Source organism: Pipistrellus kuhlii, unplaced genomic scaffold, assembly GCF_014108245.1.
Source record: "Pipistrellus kuhlii isolate mPipKuh1 unplaced genomic scaffold, mPipKuh1.p scaffold_m20_p_25, whole genome shotgun sequence".
Classification (NCBI taxonomy): domain Eukaryota; kingdom Metazoa; phylum Chordata; class Mammalia; order Chiroptera; family Vespertilionidae; genus Pipistrellus; species Pipistrellus kuhlii.
In genome coordinates this window covers 3038090-3058363 of record NW_023425524.1, presented here as the reverse complement: position 1 = coordinate 3058363, position 20274 = coordinate 3038090, and the positions used below count along the sequence as shown (strand labels likewise).

General features: G+C 42.7%; 1 protein-coding gene across 5 annotated transcripts in view; it reads right to left on the bottom strand.

Moving 5' to 3' along the window:
* Window positions 1-2318: 2318 nt before the first annotated feature.
* EPRS1 (glutamyl-prolyl-tRNA synthetase 1) overlaps window positions 2319-20274 on the bottom strand; it is a 41903-nt gene continuing 23947 nt past the window's right edge. For 2 of the 5 annotated variants that reach the window (XM_045587114.1, XM_036453582.2), the window contains 16 exons: window positions 18980-18982; window positions 18366-18713; window positions 16633-16866; window positions 15341-15609; window positions 14435-14486; window positions 13766-13975; window positions 13075-13147; window positions 11435-11514; window positions 11132-11233; window positions 10351-10506; window positions 9477-9674; window positions 7906-8079; window positions 6721-6881; window positions 5532-5610; window positions 2784-2848; window positions 2319-2683 (listed from right to left, as the gene is read on the bottom strand). In XM_045587114.1, coding sequence (XP_045443070.1) covers window positions 2533-2683; window positions 2784-2848; window positions 5532-5610; window positions 6721-6881; window positions 7906-8079; window positions 9477-9674; window positions 10351-10506; window positions 11132-11233; window positions 11435-11514; window positions 13075-13147; window positions 13766-13975; window positions 14435-14486; window positions 15341-15609; window positions 16633-16866; window positions 18366-18713; window positions 18980-18982 — 2355 coding nt within the window. In that variant the 3' untranslated portion in view covers window positions 2319-2532. Of the gene's footprint in view, window positions 2684-2783; window positions 2849-5531; window positions 5611-6720; window positions 6882-7905; window positions 8080-9476; window positions 9675-10350; window positions 10507-11131; window positions 11234-11434; window positions 11515-13015; window positions 13148-13765; window positions 13976-14434; window positions 14487-15340; window positions 15610-16632; window positions 16867-18365; window positions 18714-18979; window positions 18983-20274 lie in introns of those variants that run through there. The other 3 variants (XM_045587115.1, XM_036453583.2, XR_006742619.1) reach the window with 2 other exon arrangements.

Genomic DNA, 20274 nt, shown 5'->3' with positions numbered 1-20274 from the left:
AACGTGAAGCCAGGGGGAGTTTTCCGCTGCCTGAATGCTGATGAAGAATACACAAGCACCTGCTTCCACATTTATTCTCCCAAATAAGACCCCAAAAATAAAAAAATAAACCCTCATGGTCAGGGAAGATAAAACACTTTAAGCTGGAGGAGCTACAGACATGACCCCAGTCATTTCAGGAAGAAAGCCAAATTATGACGACTTCACTGAGACAAGGAAATCTTTTTTGTTTTTAATCTTATCACCTGTCACTCACACTCGAAGGTTTGCTGGGTCCTAAATTCGTAAAACAATAGCGGCCTCTGCCGAAACCGGTTTGGCTCAGTGGATAGAGCGTTGGCCTGCGGACTGAAAGGTCCCAGGTTCGATTCCAGTCGGGGGGCCATGTACCTTGGTTGCGGGCACATCCCCAGGTGGGGGTGTGCAGGAGGCAGCTGATCGATGTTTCTAGCTCTCTTCTCCTCTCTGTAAAAAATCAATAAAATATATATATTTAAAAGCAACTAAAAATGGGGCTTTCCTTACAAAAATAAAATAAATAGCGGCCTCTATTGTTTCCAGCAGCCTGCCTACAGTCAATTTTTTAAAGAAATGAGTCTTCCCAGTGTTTTCTGAGTTTAAATTCTGCGGTTAACTTTATGTGTCAATTTCACTGGACTGCCAGGTGCCCAGACATTTGATTAAACATTGCTCTAATTTCCTGTGAGGGTGTTTGGATGAGATTAGCATTTGAGTCCAAAGACTGGATAAAGCAGATTGCCCACCAGTGTGGGTGGGCCTCATCTAATCAGTTGAAGGCCTGAAGAGACAGACCCTCTGGGTTCCTCCTGCTGACTGAGATGTAGGGCTTGAGCTGAAACATTAGCCCTTCCTGGGTCTCAAGCCAGTGGCCCTCAGACCGAAACTATTCCATAGACTCTCCTGAGTTTCCTGTTTGCTGACTCACGCTGCAGATCTCAGGACTCCTCGGCCTCCATAACTGCAATTCTGTATAATCTCTATTTATACGCCTTGGTTCTGTTTACCTGGAAAACTCTAATACATTCAATTATGCCTAAATCCTCACAACTCAGATGTAGCCCTAATCATTTCCTTAGCATCTCATACATCACCTCCACTTCATCTGCAGACTTGTAATACAATCAGGCTGCGTATCAAGTTGCACCCAGACTATCTCATTCATCCATTCATGCAACCAATATTTACTGAGTCCCTACAGGTCACACACAGTTATAGGCTCCGGGGAAGATAGCCATGAGTAAGACAAAAACCAGTGCCTTTATGAAAGCTTCCAGTCTAGTGGGGAGACAGATCATTAGCAAAATAAGTCATAACATGTATTGAATGTCAGATGGTAATAAGATGGGAGACAAATGAAGCAGAGGATAGCGTGTTGGCATAGAGGTGGAGCTGTAACTTTAAATAAAGTGGTCAGGGAAGAATCTACTGAGAAGCTCGAGTGAACAGCTGAAGGAGGTAAGGAGCTCCCTCACTCAGCAGGAGTTTCTTTTATTTTTTAAATACATCGTTATTGCTTTCAGAGGAAGGAAGAGGGAGAGACACCCCAGATTCTCCAGGCAAATGCCTTCTCTGCGCTGTTTTATGGAGTGTTTTCTGCTGCTGGTGTCAAGGCTCCAAGCCTCTCCCTTATAGAAGGCCATCAGCAGGAGGGATTCGGAGGGTCTGCTCAGTCCTTCAACTGATTGAACGAGGCCCACCCATGCCAGGGAACCCTGCCCACTTCACTCCTCTGCCAATGCATCAACAGGTTTTGTGACATCTTTGTTAATGATCTGTCTCCTCCTCAATGTGCTGCTGTCCAATTCCAGCAAAGATACCTGGCCTATGGTTTTGTTTTGTTTTTACTGCAATGAAAGAAGAGGCACACACTCACGCCTATGAGTGCCAGCCATGTATCTTAAATGGCTGTCACCTGCAAGCAAAACAGTGACCCTTTCCCAAAGGACCGTGTTTGGCCTCAGGCTTCTGCATCCCCTGAAAAAGCACTGCCACTTCTCAGATGTTTGGATATCTTAGCTGAATCTCAATTTAAAGGGAAAAGTCTCTCCCCCATCACATGTAGATTTAGGGTAAAAGACTCCTGCCCTTCACATGCTTACTTACTGTGGGGTTCCTTTAAATAATGAATTCCTTTGAAGCAGCCAACTTTGAGCTTTTCTGCAGTTAGTTCTCATTGGGAGCTTCAGGAAATTCCTACGAATAGAGGTTATTTTCATCTCAAGAGGGATAGAGAATAGGAATGGCCTTATAGTACGTTAACTCCAATACTTCAGAAACGAACAAATACATAAAACGAATGAATTCATGATGTTTATTACTGGGGTGGTTTACAGAATAGTCTTTTTTTTCTCCCCACTGTTAACTTGAGACGTAAGAATAGGTGTTTATCTTGTGAACTCCTTTTTGAAGTTTTATTTTTTTAAAAAAATCATAAAACTCTGTATCTGGGAAGATAGTAGTAGCAATTTTTTTAAAAGTGCAGAGGGTTGGAGGTAGGCCGTGGCTCTGTCCTCAGTAACTCCGCCCAAACAGGGTGTAGTACTTGGCAGGGTTCTTGCCGCAGACGCATCTGGCTTCAGGCTGCAGCTCACGGAGCGGTTTGAAGGGAATGCAAAGGCTTTTGGCTCCCATGGATGGAGCGCCAGGTTCAAGGTCCTGATCCCTGAAATCCAAACAGATGAGAATTCCATTCATTTAAGCTGTGCGAGCCTCTTCTTTTTCCCGGCCTCGCCTCCCACGTCTTATCTGTTCATTGCATTTACCTGGCCGTGGTCTTCTTGATCCAGTCTTCGCAGTCAATTTCCCCACAGAAGGGGATCTGGACAATCTAATGGGGAAAGGACAATATATAGTGTGTGTGTCACTCCAGGACACCAGTTATTTGCAGCCACCCATCCCATGCTCAAACTGAGTCCCTCCTGCAAACTCTTCCTTGTACTTGAGACTTGGTTAAAACATGTTCCCAAAGGTTTTTCTAAGAACAAAGTGAAATGGAGACGAAGAAATTATAAAAATCTGAGCAATCCATCAGATGAACGTTACTGCGGGGTAAGACAGGTAGTTACCTACGTCTCTCAAGATTCTTAATTTTTATTCTTTATAATTTCTATTATGTTTTTAAAAGATACAATTTTTTGCAACACACAATATCTTGCATTTTGTAGCAGAAAATGTTAATGACAAAAAATAACGAGACTCTAAAATTACGATGATCAATAGATTAGTAATGTAGTGTATTAACCTGAGTCTCCAACTTGGTAAAATGTCATTTTGATCATCTGCCTTGAGATAATAATAAAGAGGTGATAATTTCAAGGCAAATCCTGGAGGGAAGGAAGGAGTGAGTAAAGGGAAGGTGGAAGGGCTGGTAGTAATAAATATTCTGAAAAAAATCTAATAGAGAAATTGTGCAATGCAAACTGAAGCAAAGACCAGCCTGGGGATAAGAGCTGAAATCACACCACGTGACAGCCCTGAGACTTGGGAATCATTAGCAGTTGTGCAATCTCAGAGCATGAAAAAAATGTATGTTTACAGTATTGTTTAAAACATTACAAAAAACAAAGCGGGGAAATCTTTACTGTCACTATTTAAGCAATGGTAAGAATACTAAGACAATTACAAAAAATGCTTTTGGGTACTAAATTTGGTTTCTTAGAAATTTTTACTTTAACTCACAATATAGCTATATTTTTTAATAACTAACACATTTTACAGTAAATAGTCTTATTTTCTTCTTCTCATGAGAAAACATTATTAAGCCTTGAGAAGGTATTCCTAAAATAATTTTTAAAATTTAAAATGATGTAGCATGTAAAAAATTCAACTGAAGTCATTAAATATATTTGGACTCATAAATGATAATTTTGTAAAACACCATGTTTTAATTCTTCCTAGCTTCAAAGTATAGATAATTAGACCTAAAATTTCTATTTATGCATATGTCATTAACATGAAAGTACGGTATACATTTTTATGCTAATTATTCGGCCATGGAAAGATTCTTAATTTTTATTCTTTATAATTTCTATATGTTTTTAAAAGATACAATTTTTTGCTACACACAATATCTTGCATTTTGTAGCAGAAAATGTTAATGACAAATAATGAGACTCTAAAATTACGATGATCAATAGATTAGTAATGTAGTCAACAGTAAACATATGTTACACATATAAATAACATTTATTTTTCATTTAACTAAGACCATTCCCTTGGAAAAGTTCCTGAAATCAAGTCCTACACATTTCTTTCTTTTTTTTCTTTTTTTTTTCATTTATACCAACAGGGGAAGTAGAAAATCAAACTTTCACCTACATTCATGTTCCAAAGATCCCTTTCACCTTCTCCCTTCTTAGTAAATACCATTTTATTTACAGTAACTTCAAAGGTTGCTGGAGAGCCAGTCAACATATTTAAGCTGAGCAATATAAGATGAGATGCGGATGCAATTGGCTACTGAATTCAAAAAACAAAACATGCTTTGGCCTCTGTGCTCTCTGGACATACAACTAAAACATGTATTCTGCTTTAGAACAGATGCGGAAATCTATGATTCCACTAATATCTGGTGAGACTCATTTTTTTTTTTAGAGCAATGGACTAACTAGTGTTGACTCTATCGATTTATTAACTCTTATGCAATGTCTTCACAGACTGTATTGGCACAGTCTCCATATTGTGACTCCATATTTCTATAATACAGGAAATTCTAAAATTCAGTAAATAACGGAGCAAAAGTAAAATAATCACAAATTGCAGTGAAAGGAGAAATGTACATGGCATCAGTGGTCACCCATTCTCTAGCCTTCTCTCAGAAGGACGGAGCTTGAGTCACATGACAAATTACAGAAACCAGAGCGGGGAGGATGGAAAGCAATATTCCAAGTGTAAGGGAACGCATGGGAGAATAATGGATCTAAAGGGCATTTTGAGACGAACTATTTTGCACTCACTTTATAAGTTAGTCAGCTGAGCCAGCGAGATTAACATGCTCCCAGCTCATGCACTGAGACATTCTGAGGTTTTCATCATAACCAATTAAAACGCTGCCTATCAAGCATGAGAAAAAGCTTTCGTATAATCAGTTTACAGTATTATCCAAAAATGATATACTATCAAGTTTTAGGAAAACCAGTTGAGAGAGTATATAATGGCCCTGGCTGGTTTGGCTCAGTAGGTAGAGCATTGGGCCTGTGGATTGAAGGATCCCAGGTTCAACTCCAGTCAAAGGTATGTGCTCTGGTTGTGGGCTCAACCCCCAGTGGGGGGGTGTGCAGAAAGCAGCCAATCAATGATTCTGTCATCATTGATGTTTCTACCTCTCTCCCCCTCTCCCTTCCTCTCTGAAATTAATAAAAATATATATTTTTTAAAATGCTGAATACTATGTAATCCTTCCGTGTGACTGGCCTTGCAAAGGGGATTAATACCATGTTTAAGTTCAGTGGGTCTTAAAACACCATTTACTGAAATATTTTTATATTCAATTGTTTTCAGAAGTCTCTTACCTTCCCTGAATCCAGCAGCTTCTGGAAGTCCTCCATTGAATTTGCCACCACCATATGAGTCTTAAGGTCTTCAGAAGCCCTACCAAAGAATAATGAGAAAAGAACACATCATTTCTCCTGATAATATGTTATTTTTAAACAAGCATAGCTTAATGAAGTAACAATAACCTGGAAGTGAGAACTCAATGTGAACCTCGAATTTGTCACTAGCAGTGACATTCAGTAAACCTCAGTGAACTCATCATTGTATGATTGTGAATTTGCCAAGCACACAACAGGTCATTTTTACTTTTGTTATTGTTGTTAAATCTCTATTGATCAACATTCTATTCCTGCTATACCACTGACTACCTGAGAGTCTGGGTTGTGGGTTTTTTTGTCTTAAAAAGAAGAAAATTTTGGGGGGGAGAAATGGGGGTGTTATTTTTTAAACCTCTCTGGTCTTACTTTTCTAAGTTTTTATAAAGCTGGAAAAATACTCAAGTAAGTCTAATTACCCATACAGGATTCTGAGAATCAAACACGAAGGCATAAAAATGTTTTGAAAAGGAAAAACTCATAAATATCCATTATTCAAGCTATTTCCATCCACTAGGTAATTCTTTTAGAAATGGAAATAAATGTTATTCTCTTCTGCATTGGAAGTCATGCATGACATGAGGAAAGGAAGGCGCCATCTTCCTTTCCCATCTTCTAGTGCCTCCGCATGAGACCTGCGATTCTAAGATCTCTTCCCATAGGTTAGGGCTGCCCTGAGTCCCGCCCCCCCCCCCCCCCCCCCAATCCCCATAGGCGGTTCTGAGCCTTGGCCACACATCAATCACTCAGGAGCTTTCACTGCTGTAGGTGCCAGCCCAGCTCTACACCAATTACGTTGACATCACATGGGAGGGGCCCAGGCTCTGGTAGTTTCTAAAGCCTCCCAGGGGCTGCTCATAAGTATCCACAGGTGAGAATCAATGTCTCACTTCCTCAGATTTATGTCATAAAAGCCTGGCCCATCCAGTCCACTGCTGCAAACGCGGTAGGGCACAGGAAGCACTTAGAAAAACGTTCATGATACAAGTTAAAACACAAAGAGAAAGGCGCATTTAGAAGGAGGACTTCCAGTCGGGACAAAGAATTCCTGGGACGGATCTACTAGGGCTGGAGGATGAGAGACGCGAGGCGCTCATTCTGAGGAACTGACTTTCTGAAGAGGTTGGCGTGGATGTCCTCCAAAAGAGCTTGAAGTTTAGTCTCGGCCTCATTTTCAGCAACCATGAGCTTCTCTCCAGTGTCCCGCCGGACGGCCACAAACTGACAGCTCTTCATATCACGTGGCCCGACTTCCAGTCTAATGGGAACTCCCTAGGAAACAAAAGAGGTGGCCAAGGTGACATGCGCATCTCCAACTGGACATGGGGGGGGCGGAGGGGAGAGACAACAGGTAGGCTTATAGTTGTGAGCTCACAAAACAGTTTATTCTTGTATGATTATTATTATTTATTAACCCTTTGTATGCCCTAAGAGTCTAAAGACGCAAGCAGAGGACTTTCCCCACACGCCACACACGCCTGTAGCTGCAAACCTCACACCTCAACACTGGTTGCCCAATTTTAAAACCACACTTGTTAGTGACATCTCTGGATTTGTGAAGAAAATTATGGTCACTTAGTAAATTCTAAGTATTCCAGCACATATGGAAGATATCCCAGTATTGTCCCGTTTTGGATGCGTGGCAGTTAACTGGTTAATTACAGTATTGTTTATTTGTATTACTACTGTAAATCTACTTTTGCTCACCCTTTATAGACCACTTTCATGGCTTTTACTGACATAAATAATAAAGAAACAGAACAAAGGCACACACAAACAGTAAGAAAAAGCAGGCAATATTCCTGAGCCATTACAAAAACCCACTCCAATAAGGCATAAAACTAAGAGAAAACTGTACTGCCTGAGGTTTATTAAAACAAAATAGAAATAAGCTTCCTCAAAATCGAGTTCAAATTTAGCAACTGTGCTGAACACGCAGTTTCAGTGAAGAACTCATAACGATCTAAACAGAGGAAGTCATGAGCCGAAGCCGGTTTGGCTCAGTGGTAGAGCGTCGGTCTGCGGACTGAAAGGTCCTAGGTTCGATTCCGGTCAGGGGCATGTACATTGGTTGCGGGCACATCCCCGGTAGGGGGTGTACAAAAGGCAGCTGGTCGATGTTTCTCTCTCATCGACGTTTCTAGCTCTCTATCTCTCTCCCTTCCTCTCTAAAAAAAATCAATAAAATATATTTAAAAAAAATAAATAAATAAATAAATAAATAAATAAACAGAGGAAGTCATGAGAAAGACTTACATTTTATAAACACACACGTAAATCCAATGGAAGAGATTACCTTGAGCTCCCAGTGGTTGAATTTCCAGCCCGGCGAATAGTTGTCTCGCAAATCAGCTCGAGCGCGAATGTTAACACTAAGTAGCCGCCTGCGATAATCATTGCATTTTGCGATCAGAGCATCTCTGTCTTCCTCAGAGAGCGCGTTCGTGATGCCGCAAGGAATGATCACCACCTGGAACCCAGCACAACAGCTTATGTTCACACAAAGACATAGCATTCAGACGTGAGTCTAAATCAGCGTTTTTCAACCGCTGTTCCGAGATGTTGCCTGGTGTGCCGTAGGTGCAGACAAGACAAGAATTTTATAATTTTTCACTATTTTGTTTACTTAATATTTCATAATAAAGTAATTATAAAATACTTTCTTTGTGTTTATTTGATTCCTATTCAAGAGAATTACTTTATATATAGTCAATATAGGCACAGAGTTAAATTTTTTAACATTTTCTAATGGTGGTGTGCCTCGTGATTTTTTTCATGAAACAAGTGTGCCTTTGCCCAAAAAAGGTTGAAAAACACTGGTCTAAATCTCGACACAAATCTGCACAGGGTCGGGGTGGGGGGAAGGAAGAGGAGGGGGGACAAAGGTAGGCTTACAGTTGTGAGTTCACGAAACAGTTTATTCCTGATTACCCCTTATTAATTATAGCACTGTTTATTTGTATTACAACTCTAAACCTACTTTTGCCCAGCTTATGTAGACTCATTTCATGGCTTTATTGACAATCCTATATGATTAAAGCATAATATGCTAAATGTCCAGTTGTCCAGTCGGCTATTCAACCAATCAAAGTGTATAATATGCTAATAATATACTAAGGTTGCTCAACGATTTGCTATGACATGCAATGACCATCAGGGCGCAGACGCCCTAATCTTAGCTTGCTGTTGGGGTCCAGCCGATCGGGACTGAGCAAGATGGGCTGGAGACACCCTGGAGCCCTCCCATGGTCCCTCCCCAGCTAGCCAACCTGCATCCTTCTCCAGCCCCCATCATGCATCGGTGGGCCCCTGGGCCTGGCCTGAGTCCTCTCACAGTCCGGGACACCTCGAGGGATGTCAGAGAGCCAGTTTTGGCCTGACAGTGGAATGACTGGCCACTATGATGTGCACTGACCACAAGGGGGCGGGAGCTGTCCCCTGGTGGTCAGTGTGCTCCCACAAGGGGAGCACTGCTGAGCCAGAAGCTGAGCTCACGGCTGGCAAATTTCATGCACTGGGCCTCTAGTAAGTAATAAAAAATAAAAAAAACCAAAGACATACACAAACAATAAATTGCTGGTATGATTTCTAACCTATATAAAATGTGTACCATGGGTTATCTGTGCTAAATAAATCATTTTAAAAAATGATTTCTAAAGAGGTTTTATATAAAGCAGCTAAAAATTAAGAGTAAAAAACAAGAACACAAATGATATATATATATTATAGTTACACAACTGAAGTCTAGACTGAATTCTATGTTCTCTATTGTCAAAATCTACCCAGATGATATTCGGAAAATTGCCCTTTCGAGTTTGTTAATAAATATGACCTGTATTTTAAGCGCTAACAGAAATACCTTCTTACCTGAACGCAGGCTACACGGGGAGGTAACACTAAGCCCATGTTGTCCCCGTGAACCATGGTCATGACGCCAATGGTCCGCGTGGTCAGGCCCCAGGAGTTCTGATAGGCAAACTGCTTCTCTCCTGGGGTCTTGGGGTCTTCAAAAACGATTTCAAACATTTTGGAAAAATTCTGCCCTAGATGATGTGATGTCGCTCCCTGAAATAAAGAAAAATAGGAGCTTTAATTGTAATAACCTATTATGCCTGCAAAAATGGTTATAAAATCACTTGCCTTGAAATGACCTGTTTAGTCTTCCTTGATTTATTTATATAACATTTTTAAAGTGTAGCTGATACACCAGAGAGAGTAGGTTTTGTGTTGTTGTTTTTTAATATATTTTATTGATTTTTTTTTTACAGAGAGGAAGAGGGATAGAGAGTTAGAAACATCGATCAGCTGCCCCCTGCACACCCCCTACCGGGGATGTGCCCACAACCAAGGTACATGCCCTTGACCGGAATCGAACCTGGGACCTTTCAGTCCACAGGCCAACGCTCTATCCACTGAGCCAAACCAGTTTTGGCCAGAGAGAGTAGGTTTAATCAAAAAGTGCTGAAGAAGAGTGCTGCTCTGGGCAATCCCTTTCAGTTAAGAAAGGTTAAATGGGATTCCACACTTTGGCAATTCAGAACGCAGGCCTTGACTTAATAACTGACCTTGGAGACTTAGAGAAATAGGGCAGACAGGCCTGTGATGAGCATGTGGGCTGGGTGCTCATGAAGCACTGAGTTTTCAAAAGTGCCTACGGCCCTGAGGACAGAGAAAGGCGCTGGCTCTGCCCACAGGCTGCACTGACTCCAGTCGCCCTGGAACCCGGGGCGGCAGCCGGTACCTGGATGGCTCTCCCGCTGGCAGAGATAAAGGCCTCCACGGTGGTGGTATAGTCTCCTCCCGCAAACTTCTCCTTTTCCGTTTTTCTTCCTTTTACAACAGGAATTGCCAGGAGTTCCTCATATACCTGAGCATATAAGTCAAGTATCTGCAAGACCTGTAACAACATTTTAAATGCAGAAGTGTTCACATCTCTGGTATACTTATGTATGACAAACCTATAAGCATGTGCTATTTAAAACTAACTGTGGTGGGAAAAGCATTTCAAACAATAAAAACCTTCTTTTGTGGAAAAGTTAAAGCAGTCTGGGAATTTATTAAGGAAGACATTTCAACAAAGCAGTGTAAAAAGAAGTTAGTTACTTTTAAAAATGCTTTTGAAAGATGCACAGTAACTAGGATGAAAGTCTCCTGAAGAAAAATCAATTTATCCACAGGATTATAATTTCTGCTACATCCTGAAGTCCAAAAAGACTTCCATCTGAAAAGTTATAATAGCATTTCCTAAAAAGATTTCAATAAGCAGTTTCTTAAATTCCATGCATATTTGCATTCAATAGTTTTTTCTCTTAACATTAAGGTGATACAATCATAACAAAATAATTTATACCAAGAGATCCTTTTAATGCTATTTGGATCCGATCAGTCTCAGCTTAGAGCGATATACTGAATGGTCACTGTCACAGACATCCTGCAGTGCTCACGGCTGGAAAAGGCAGCACAGAGCGGACAAAGCAAAGGACACACACACAGAACTGAGCAAGGACGACCCTGCTTCCTACCTCCACCGCCGCTTCCTCAAACGTGGCAAAGGCGCTGTGCCCTTCCTGCCAGAGGAACTCCCGGGTCCGCAGGAACGGCTGCGGATGCTTGAACTCCCAGCGCTGCGAAGGCAGGAGGACAGTGCGGTCGTTAGAGAGCGCTTTGCTGTTTTCATTAGCAATTTGTGTGTAAGCAATCAGAGGTCATAATGTGATCCAAGGACTTCAGAAAGCTTCCATGCTCCCAAGCCTTTGAATATTCACGTAAGGAAAGACCAATGAGTAGGCAGGACATTGGGAGCAGAGGGGAAGGTGTGCACCTACCACCACGTTGCACCACTGGTTGAGCCTGATGGGCAGGTCTCGGTGTGACTGCACCCACTTTGCGTACGCAGGATACATGACTGAAAGACATGGGAAACAGGCAGCTTAGTCACTGAGAGTTTTCTTTCACCCCAAGGGCTGCTAAGAGCTAAACTGCAACATAATTAACAGGAATGAGAGCATCATGTTTGTGTAAATGTGTTTCCAACGTCTGTAATGGTCAGTGAATGGTATTATTATGTATTTCATAAAGCGGGTTAATCAAGAACATTACCTAAACATGACCATATTTTGTGTTCTTAGCAATGAGATTTACATTTAACATTTAATTTGCTTTTCTGCCATTTAAAAAAAACAACACTTAAGGTATATAGTATATACCATGTGCAATCATTATCCTGTTCAACTGAATGTTCAATCCAGGAAGTTGCTATCACAACCTCAATACTAAAGACGTGGAAACTGAGGTTGAAGATGTTGAAGAGCTTGCTAAGTCAGCAGTTACGGGAGAACCAGAATTTTGGGTGAATCTGGGTTTGATGCATCTAGCTGGAGTGTGAAAGCTCTCGCCTTAACTACTAATTTGAGTGAGGCGCCTGTCTTATCATGGCCTATTCAGGACTGCCTATAGTTTGTCACACACACACACACACACACACACACACACACACACACACACACAAATAAAAAACCTGGCCAATATAGTATGTGAAAAACAGCTGGTGTCATAATTTCAATAATGCATCATTACATCATTACAATATCACCCAAGAGCTTCACCAGAAGTCTCCAATAGCCAATCACCATGAACTACAGATGGATAATCTCAGTGGAAGACACTGACAAGCCCAAAGGCTCAAACTTCACGGCTATGTGTACTTCTAGGAAAGTCACCTAACCTTTCAGACCTGTTTACCTACCACCTGGAGATAACAGCAGCTGCCTCATCCTTCCTCACTACTCATTGTAAGAGTAATACAAGACAGAAATATAACAATTAGGAACCTATAGAAACCCTTCATGAATGTGAATGTCATACTAAAGTAACAAAATTTGAAAATATGACATTAAACATTTGTGTTGGCAATTTTATAGTTAATTTAAAGAATAAAAATTATCCTAGGAATACAATTCCTTGGAAAGTTCTGAAAAATTATAGCATAAAAATAAAATAATAAAACTGTGGTGTTTTTTTTGTTTTTTTTTTAAATATTTTTATTGACTTCAGAGAGAGAAAAACATGATGAGAGAGGATCATTGATTGCTGCCTTCTGCATGCCCTTACTGGGAAATCGAGCCCGCAACCTAGGCATGTGCCCTTGACCAGAATTGAACCCGGGACCTTTAGTCCGCAGGCCAACGCTCTATTCACTGAGCTAAACTAGCTAAGGCCAGTGGCGTGTTTAAAAAAAACAAACAAAAAACCTTTATCCTAATGCTGAAGAGTTCTGTGATGAATACTGTACAGAAATAAAATTCTGTAACTCAGTTCGCATTCATTCATGTTGGCATACACATTCATTAAACTTTACCTGTTGGCAACAAGGATTATGAATGGCACAGAACGAAGGGGAGACCCACTCTACACACTGTCTCTAACACTTCAATGCACTTCCTCCTGCACCAAGGCCACTCCTCACCTGTTTCACTGGTAGGACGAACGGCAATGGGTTCTGCCAGCTCTGTTTTGCCAGATCTTGTAACCCAAGCAACCTAGTAAGAGAAATCATTGTTCATACATTCTACAGCAGTACGTAGAGAAGCAGCACTAAAGCATCCATCTTGTACGAAAACTGCTGTTTGAAATTTTAACCCTGCTATTTGGCTTCTGTGGATTTAACCTTCCCCAGACAAGGTCATCAGTGCTGGCGCCAAGCCAGGCCTCTGGTTGGGGTCACAAGGCCCCAGAACACACTGGCTCTTTAAGAACTTGCAAAAGGGGGCACTCCATATTTGGGAGACAAAGAAGGTAAAATCAAATAAACAGGGAGAATTCCTGCATGTAGGCGCCCAGAATTTGAGATGCATTTTCCTCTGGACCCGCGAGTAATAAATGTAACTCCATCTCTCTAAGTATTGCTCTGTTCTTCTAAGGTTTTCTGCAATTACACAAATGCTGGCCAGTTAATTACTTAATGTAATAAACAGAATCAGATATAACTTGCCCTAAAGGCAGAAACATAATTGCTTAAAAGTGGCTTTCAATTAAAAAAAATTTTCTCTAAGTTGGCTATTATAATTTGCCTTTTAAATTACTATTCAAGTGTGAACTGAAAATACACTTTTGAGTTTATAGAGAAAACACGGCAAAAATCAATCCAGCGCACCCACCTCGGGGGCAAAGTCGGCCACGTGTGTCTTCTCCGTCTCCAGGGCACTCTGAGACACGAACATGGGGAAGTAGCAGTTCTCCACGCCCAGCTTCTTGATCTCGGCGTCGAAGAAGTCCTTGATGGACTCCCAAATGGAAAAGGCCCAGGGACGGAGGATGTAGCAGCCACTCACATCGTAGTATTCAATCATTTCTGACTTGGTGATGACCTTTGTAAAGAAAAATGCAGTCTGTGAGGCCGAAACGGAACCAAAATCACAGTACAGGTGCTGAGAGCACAATAGCCACGCTTCCCCCGGAGGCTGCCAGTGCTGGTACATCCTTTTCACATGCAGGTAAACAGACCTTTCCATCCTCAGAAACACGGGGCCCTAGACCCGTCAGAAGACTTGAATTCTAATCTTGCTCTTGCTTTTCCTATCTTTGTGGCTTTGGACTATACCGTCACCTCAACATACAAAAATAAAAATAATGACTACTTCATAGGGCTACTTCGTGATGCCACACTTATGTGAAGATGCTTTGAAAACTGTGACATGCTAGATTTCTATATTATGTATTATTAAAGGCATTATACTTCATTATTGTGTGTCTGGACTTCAGAACCGAAATATAAAGTTGCCTTTTGAGAAATTTAATACATAAAAATCAAGTAAATGCATACTCACCTGAGAATACCAATCTGCAAGATTTTCTTCTTTTTTTGCCTCAAGACCCAACCTGCAGATGCAAACAGTGAAATATAAATTTTTTCATTCAGCAATTGCTTCTGGGTTGAACGGAACGAACCCTCTAAAAGTCAAAATATTCATTTTTCTTTAGTATAAGTCATTTCTGTATTGATATCTCTTCTATATTCATTCTATTCTAGACAATAATCCTTTTCTTGAAACACGAACAATTATTCAGGAACCGTCTTATGATGGACACAGAAAAATCTGCCCATGAGTTATTTTATAAAAAAAGTACATCATTTTAGAGTTTGTAAACAAGGCTTTCTTGGCTTAAAATCTTAGTGTATTTATACTTGAATTCTCCATTTGAAACATTTCCAAAAAATGCCTATCTTAAACCTGCCCCTTCACAAATAGTCTTAAGGTAAAAGATGGAAATGCTAGCCTTCCTTCCACTATTCTGTGCATCTGATCACCCCGTCAATAGGCAAGAAAAGCAACTGCTGTGTCCTGTTGTCTAAGAGACTGTTTGATGTGAGCATGAGAGGCAGAACTTAAACTTCAGCTGAACAATCTAAAACACAGTCTCTCTGGACAGAAGCTGTTAGTAACAGTCCTTCCTCTTACTAAGCCGCTCAAGGAACCAAGCACGAGGTTCACTCTATGTTTGGGAAGATGGAAAACAAGCGTAGGATGGAGACTTCACTGAACTTGAACCAAGCAAGTGAATGTGTTGCCCATTTAAGTAAATAAACAGAAACTTAACAAAAGCTACCTGCTGACACTACACCTTTAGCATTCTCTGACTTAGTCAAACTAACCACAAGTAAACCCCTTTAATGTAAGAGTCGAATGCATTGCAAACGCTGCTTCCCAGAAGGGAGCTCCCGAGGTGGTTACCTGGTCTGCTTCCGGGGGCCCTGCCCTTCGCCGGCTCCGCTGGGTGGCAGCCCAGCACCACCGCCCTGGCCTTTGGAGGGTTCTTTCTTTGAGCCATCGTTTTGCTTTTGAGGCTTATTCTGCTTTTCGGATTTATTCTCCTTTTCTTTCTTTTTCTTGTCTTTGTCCTCGGCCCCGGTGGCAGCGACGGGCTTGTACTCCACACCGGTCAGAGACTTGTACTGCGCCTTCCGCTGCAGGAGCTCCTGCACGGCCGCGTCCACCTGGTCCTTCAGTTCAGCAAGAGAACAGGATCTGTTAACTCAAAGCCCTGCCCGGAGCTTTAGAAGCAGAGCTGAGGACACCAGTAAAGGCAGAGGGGGGTGTGGTATTGTATGTACTAACTTCTGAAAATAAGTGAATGTGAGGAAGAGGGAGAGGGCCGAGCAAGAAGAGTGACTTAGAAATCGTGCTCTAACTGCACCGTCCAAATAGTCGTCATTAGCCCCCTTGGCTAGTTACCTCTAAATTGAACTTAAGTAAATCAATTAACAATCCGGCTCCTCAGTCACAGTGGCCACACTGGCTGTAGGGGACAGAGCTGGCACGGAGCATGCCTCTGAGAAGGCACTGGTGCAGAGCACATGGCCCACCGCAGCTTAAGAGCCACCCAATCACACAGGTGCACATTACCAAGAAGACAGCAGTCAAGTTGCTACGTTACTGATCAAATTTCAAAACCTGTAATGTTGTCTGTCTTCCACTCAAATGAATGTGTACCAAAAAGTCCTATTTGTAGAAAGGTAATACAATCAGCACAAAACCACACCATGGCTCAAAATAAAACTTTCATTCTAGACCAACCATGTCAAACTCAATGGTTAATATGGGCCAAATAAAAGAGGCATGTGGCCCTCGGGCCATGAGTTTGACATCTTGTTCTAGAGTGAAGATCTTTAGGAGATTGAGTCCAACAGAGAGCACGGACTATGTCAGGGCCTACATGTGCCAGGCACTGCTGGGGTCTAGGTCCCTATTCTCCATTCTGACAGACCAGAGAGAAACAGACAATTTAACAATTAAAGTAACGGGCAGTTAAGTATTATGTCAGAGAAAGGCAGTGTCCTAGGAGACTGTCTAGTCAGATCCAGTTGGGGGAGAAAGGACCACTGAAGGCTTCTCTAGCAGACAAGACAAAGAGCTGGAAACGGAAACATGAGAAGTTAGCCAGATCCCATGGGGCAGGAAGTGTTCCAGGCAAAGAAAATAGCGGGTAACGTGGAAAACAAACACACACAGAATAGCACACTCACCTTAGAGGCTTTCTCAGCTTTAAGCTTGCGAACGACTTCCCCTTGAGAAGCTACTTGATCAAAAAGCACTTTGGCTTCCGCTGTTTCTGGACCACAAGGCTCAGAGCTCCTGGCTGGACTTGAACCTGAGCCGTGAGGTAACTGGGGCTGGCCAGGCACGTAGTCCTGCCCGGTCTTTTCTTTATACTGAGCTTTCAGCGAAAGCAAGCACTCCACAGCTTCATTGACTTTAGCCTGCGGTCAAGGAGAAAGAGATAAACATTCAGTACTGTAACTTTCCTTCTTCCTTATCTAAACAAATAAATGGCAGGACAGCCAATCAAACTGCCAGCGACCCAGCCCTGGGTAAGGAGAGGAGTCAGAATTTATAAAATCGAAGCACAAACCACCCCAATGGCTTGGCCAATATAAACCTTTTTTCCATTTTAAATAGGCAGTAAATACACTATAAAAAATACACAATCTGGGTCCAACTGAAGAACACTGAGTTTTTAAAAGAGCCTACTGCCTTTTAAGAACAATTACATCACTCGCTCTGATACTTCAACATAGTCATCATGAAAAAGAATAAAACAGCCCAAGCAGGGAAGGCCAGCATGCAGGCCAAGGCCTCAAGCTTTACCTAATGACCGTACTGTCCAACCACAAACCAACATGCCACTGGGAAGCCATGGTGGAGAAAAAGCACCTCCAACTCACCCTACCCAAGTCTTACTGCCAATTTTACCAGAGCGGAGAGCCACCCATCGGAAGCCAGGAAACTCATGTGGGGCCAAGGAGGAAGGAAGCATGGGTATGTCTTCCAAGAAAGGGCCTCCAGGGGCCAGCAGCTACTTTATGAGACAGTGTCCAGCGGCCTACAGACCTGGCGCCTGTCACAGCAACACAACGGAGCGAGCACAGGGAAAGGAAAAGGGGATTACACACAGAGAATGGGGAGGCTGTCTGACTGATACTCCCGACCTGTCTCTCATTTACATGACTTTAGAATCCAGGGTATGTTCACAGCAAAGCCTACCTGGTTCTAAGAAAAAGGAGATAGTTCATCAGACATACAAGACTCAAGAACAACAGAAACTTCCATCCGTTAAAAGAAAGGAAATGGGGAAAGCGAAGGGGCTTTCCTGCAATCCCGTCCACAGACAGAGGCCTGTTTGGAGGAAGTTCCACTCCTGCAAGGTAAGGATTCACTGAATTTAGAGTCAGAAGGCGCACTTTTCACACTGGGATACACCACCACAGAACCACACCTTTGTGTGGCAAGACTATATCTTGAAATGTTATAAAGGAGAAAATTAAGACGGCCAAAAGACTTCATTACGACTAAGACAATCCAGTAACAGAGTAAAAGGAGAATGAAATTCTATTCTAACACTAGAGGATGTCCCCCCACAGAGAGGCATAGCGAACCGCTAGGCCCGGCGCTAGGAACTGTTTCCTCCTTCCCTGCATGTCTCAGCCATGGAGACATCCTGGTCACACGGCACAGGACTGTGCCAGCCTGCGTCTCCCCCAGCCCTCCCCCTGCCACCAGGTGATGGCCAACTGCAGCTTGTTAATGTTTCCAGGGCTTGGCAGCCGGCAGGTGTCAGTAAATGTTGACCGTGATGAGGAAATGTCCAAGCAGACGGCCTACAAACAGCACGTCCCACAGGAAGCCGAGTCTGCGCTAGCAGCTGGAGGTCACGGCCCCCTCCCAGGGCTGCTGGGCTCCCCCGACCCCCAGCACTGACCTTCGGGGCTTTCTCCGCTTTCAGCTTGCGCACCACCTCCCCCTGGGCAGCCACCTCGTTGTACAGAGATCTGCCTCCTGGGGAGCCGGTGGAGGATGGAGAGGAAGAGGCCGCGGGAGGGCTTCCGGGCTTGTATTCCTGGCCTGTCTTCTCCTTGTATTGGGCCTTCAGAGCCAGAAGCTGTTTGACAGCTGCATCGACCTCTTCCTTCGCTGCTTTCTTGGCTTTCAGTTCCCGAACCATGTCCCCTTGGGCAGCCACCGTGTTGTAAAGGACCGAGGGGTCCTCAGAGGCAGCACTGGCATTGGTCAAAGGGGGCGCTGGTCTGTCCTTCGCAGGAGTGACCGTCTACGGAGGCAGAAGACCAAAAGCATGATAATGAATTCATGGTAAATGTCTCCCCCCAATTAAATCAAACTGATTTCGTTTCAAGTTAAAACTTTACAATCAGAGACCAGTTTTTAATCGGTGTAAACGAAAGCTCAAGTCATGACATCCCCATTGCAAATAGCTTCAAACTCTTATCTCCTAAAGAACTTGCGCGCTCCTGCCGTCCCTAGCTCAGATATTTTAGCCCTTACTTACCTAGTCACCAAAACAAAACTAGAAGTTACTGTCTTAACAATTCTACTCCCAGGATCTATGTCCTACACTCTATCCTCCATACTCTCATCCTCTAACCTAGGGGTGTCGAACTCAATCAGAGAAGGGGCCAAAATCTAAAATCCAGCCTAAATCGCGGGCCGAATGGTTTACTGAACAGTCATAAACTGTCATTGTGATGGAAACGCAGTGGAGTGCAGTGATGACAGCGCGGTGCGGGCCACATTGCAAGGCCTGGCGGGACGGATTTGGCCCGCGGGCCTTGTGTTTGACACATGTGCTAACCACTTATAACACCTTCTAGTCCTATATCCCACCCACCTTCCAAAGTGTCTTCCCCACTGAGATGCTAACTCTTCAGTGACTACCCAACTGCCACATCCAAACTATGCATCAGGTGCTCCAGGTGCCGTGGACACTGTAAGTGTCTCAGGCAGACAGAGCGATATGCCCACATCTGTGTGAACTACAAGCTCAAGGTGTTTCAGCTGTAACAATCGAGCATGCTACATTCTTTCAATGACGTCATATCTTGGCAAAGCTGGATTTTTCACAGCTGCTATGTCAAAAATCAAAGGCCAGGAAAAATCACTGTGGAACAGGAAATGGTAGTGTCCAATCTGAGTCCAAGGTTGAAGGAAGAATAAAAGTACTTCTTTCATTTTGTATATCACTTTAAAAGTGAAATTAAGCCCTGCCGGTGTGGCTCAGTGGCTGAGTGTTGACCTGTAAGGTCACTGGTTCGATTCCCAGTCAGGGCACATGCCCAGGTTGCAGGCTTGATCCCCAATAGGGGGTGTGCATAAGGCAGCCCACTGATGTTTCTTTTTTTAAAATATATTTTATTGATATTTCACAGAGAGGAGGAAGAGAGAGAGAGAGAGAGAGAGCGAGCTAGAAACGTTGATGAGAGAGAAACATCGACCAGCTGCCTCTTGCACACCCCCTACCGGGGATGTGCCCGCAACCTAGGTACATGCCCCTGACCAGAATCGAACCAGGGACCCCTCAGTCCGCAGACCGATGCTCTACCACTGAGCCAAACCGGTTTCGGCCCACTGATGTTTCTATCTCTCCATCCTCTTACCTTCCTCTGTCTCTAAAACCAATAAAAACATTTAAAAAATAAAATAAGCAAAAGGTAGAACACATAACCAAGGTGAAATAAAAATATTAAACATTTAAGAACAAAGTTTTAAAATGTTTTTCTTTTTTTTCAACTTACATGTATTATTTTTCCAAGTGACTACCAAGTTATTGGGATATATAATATGTATGTAGTTGTTTGCGCTTAACAACTTACTAG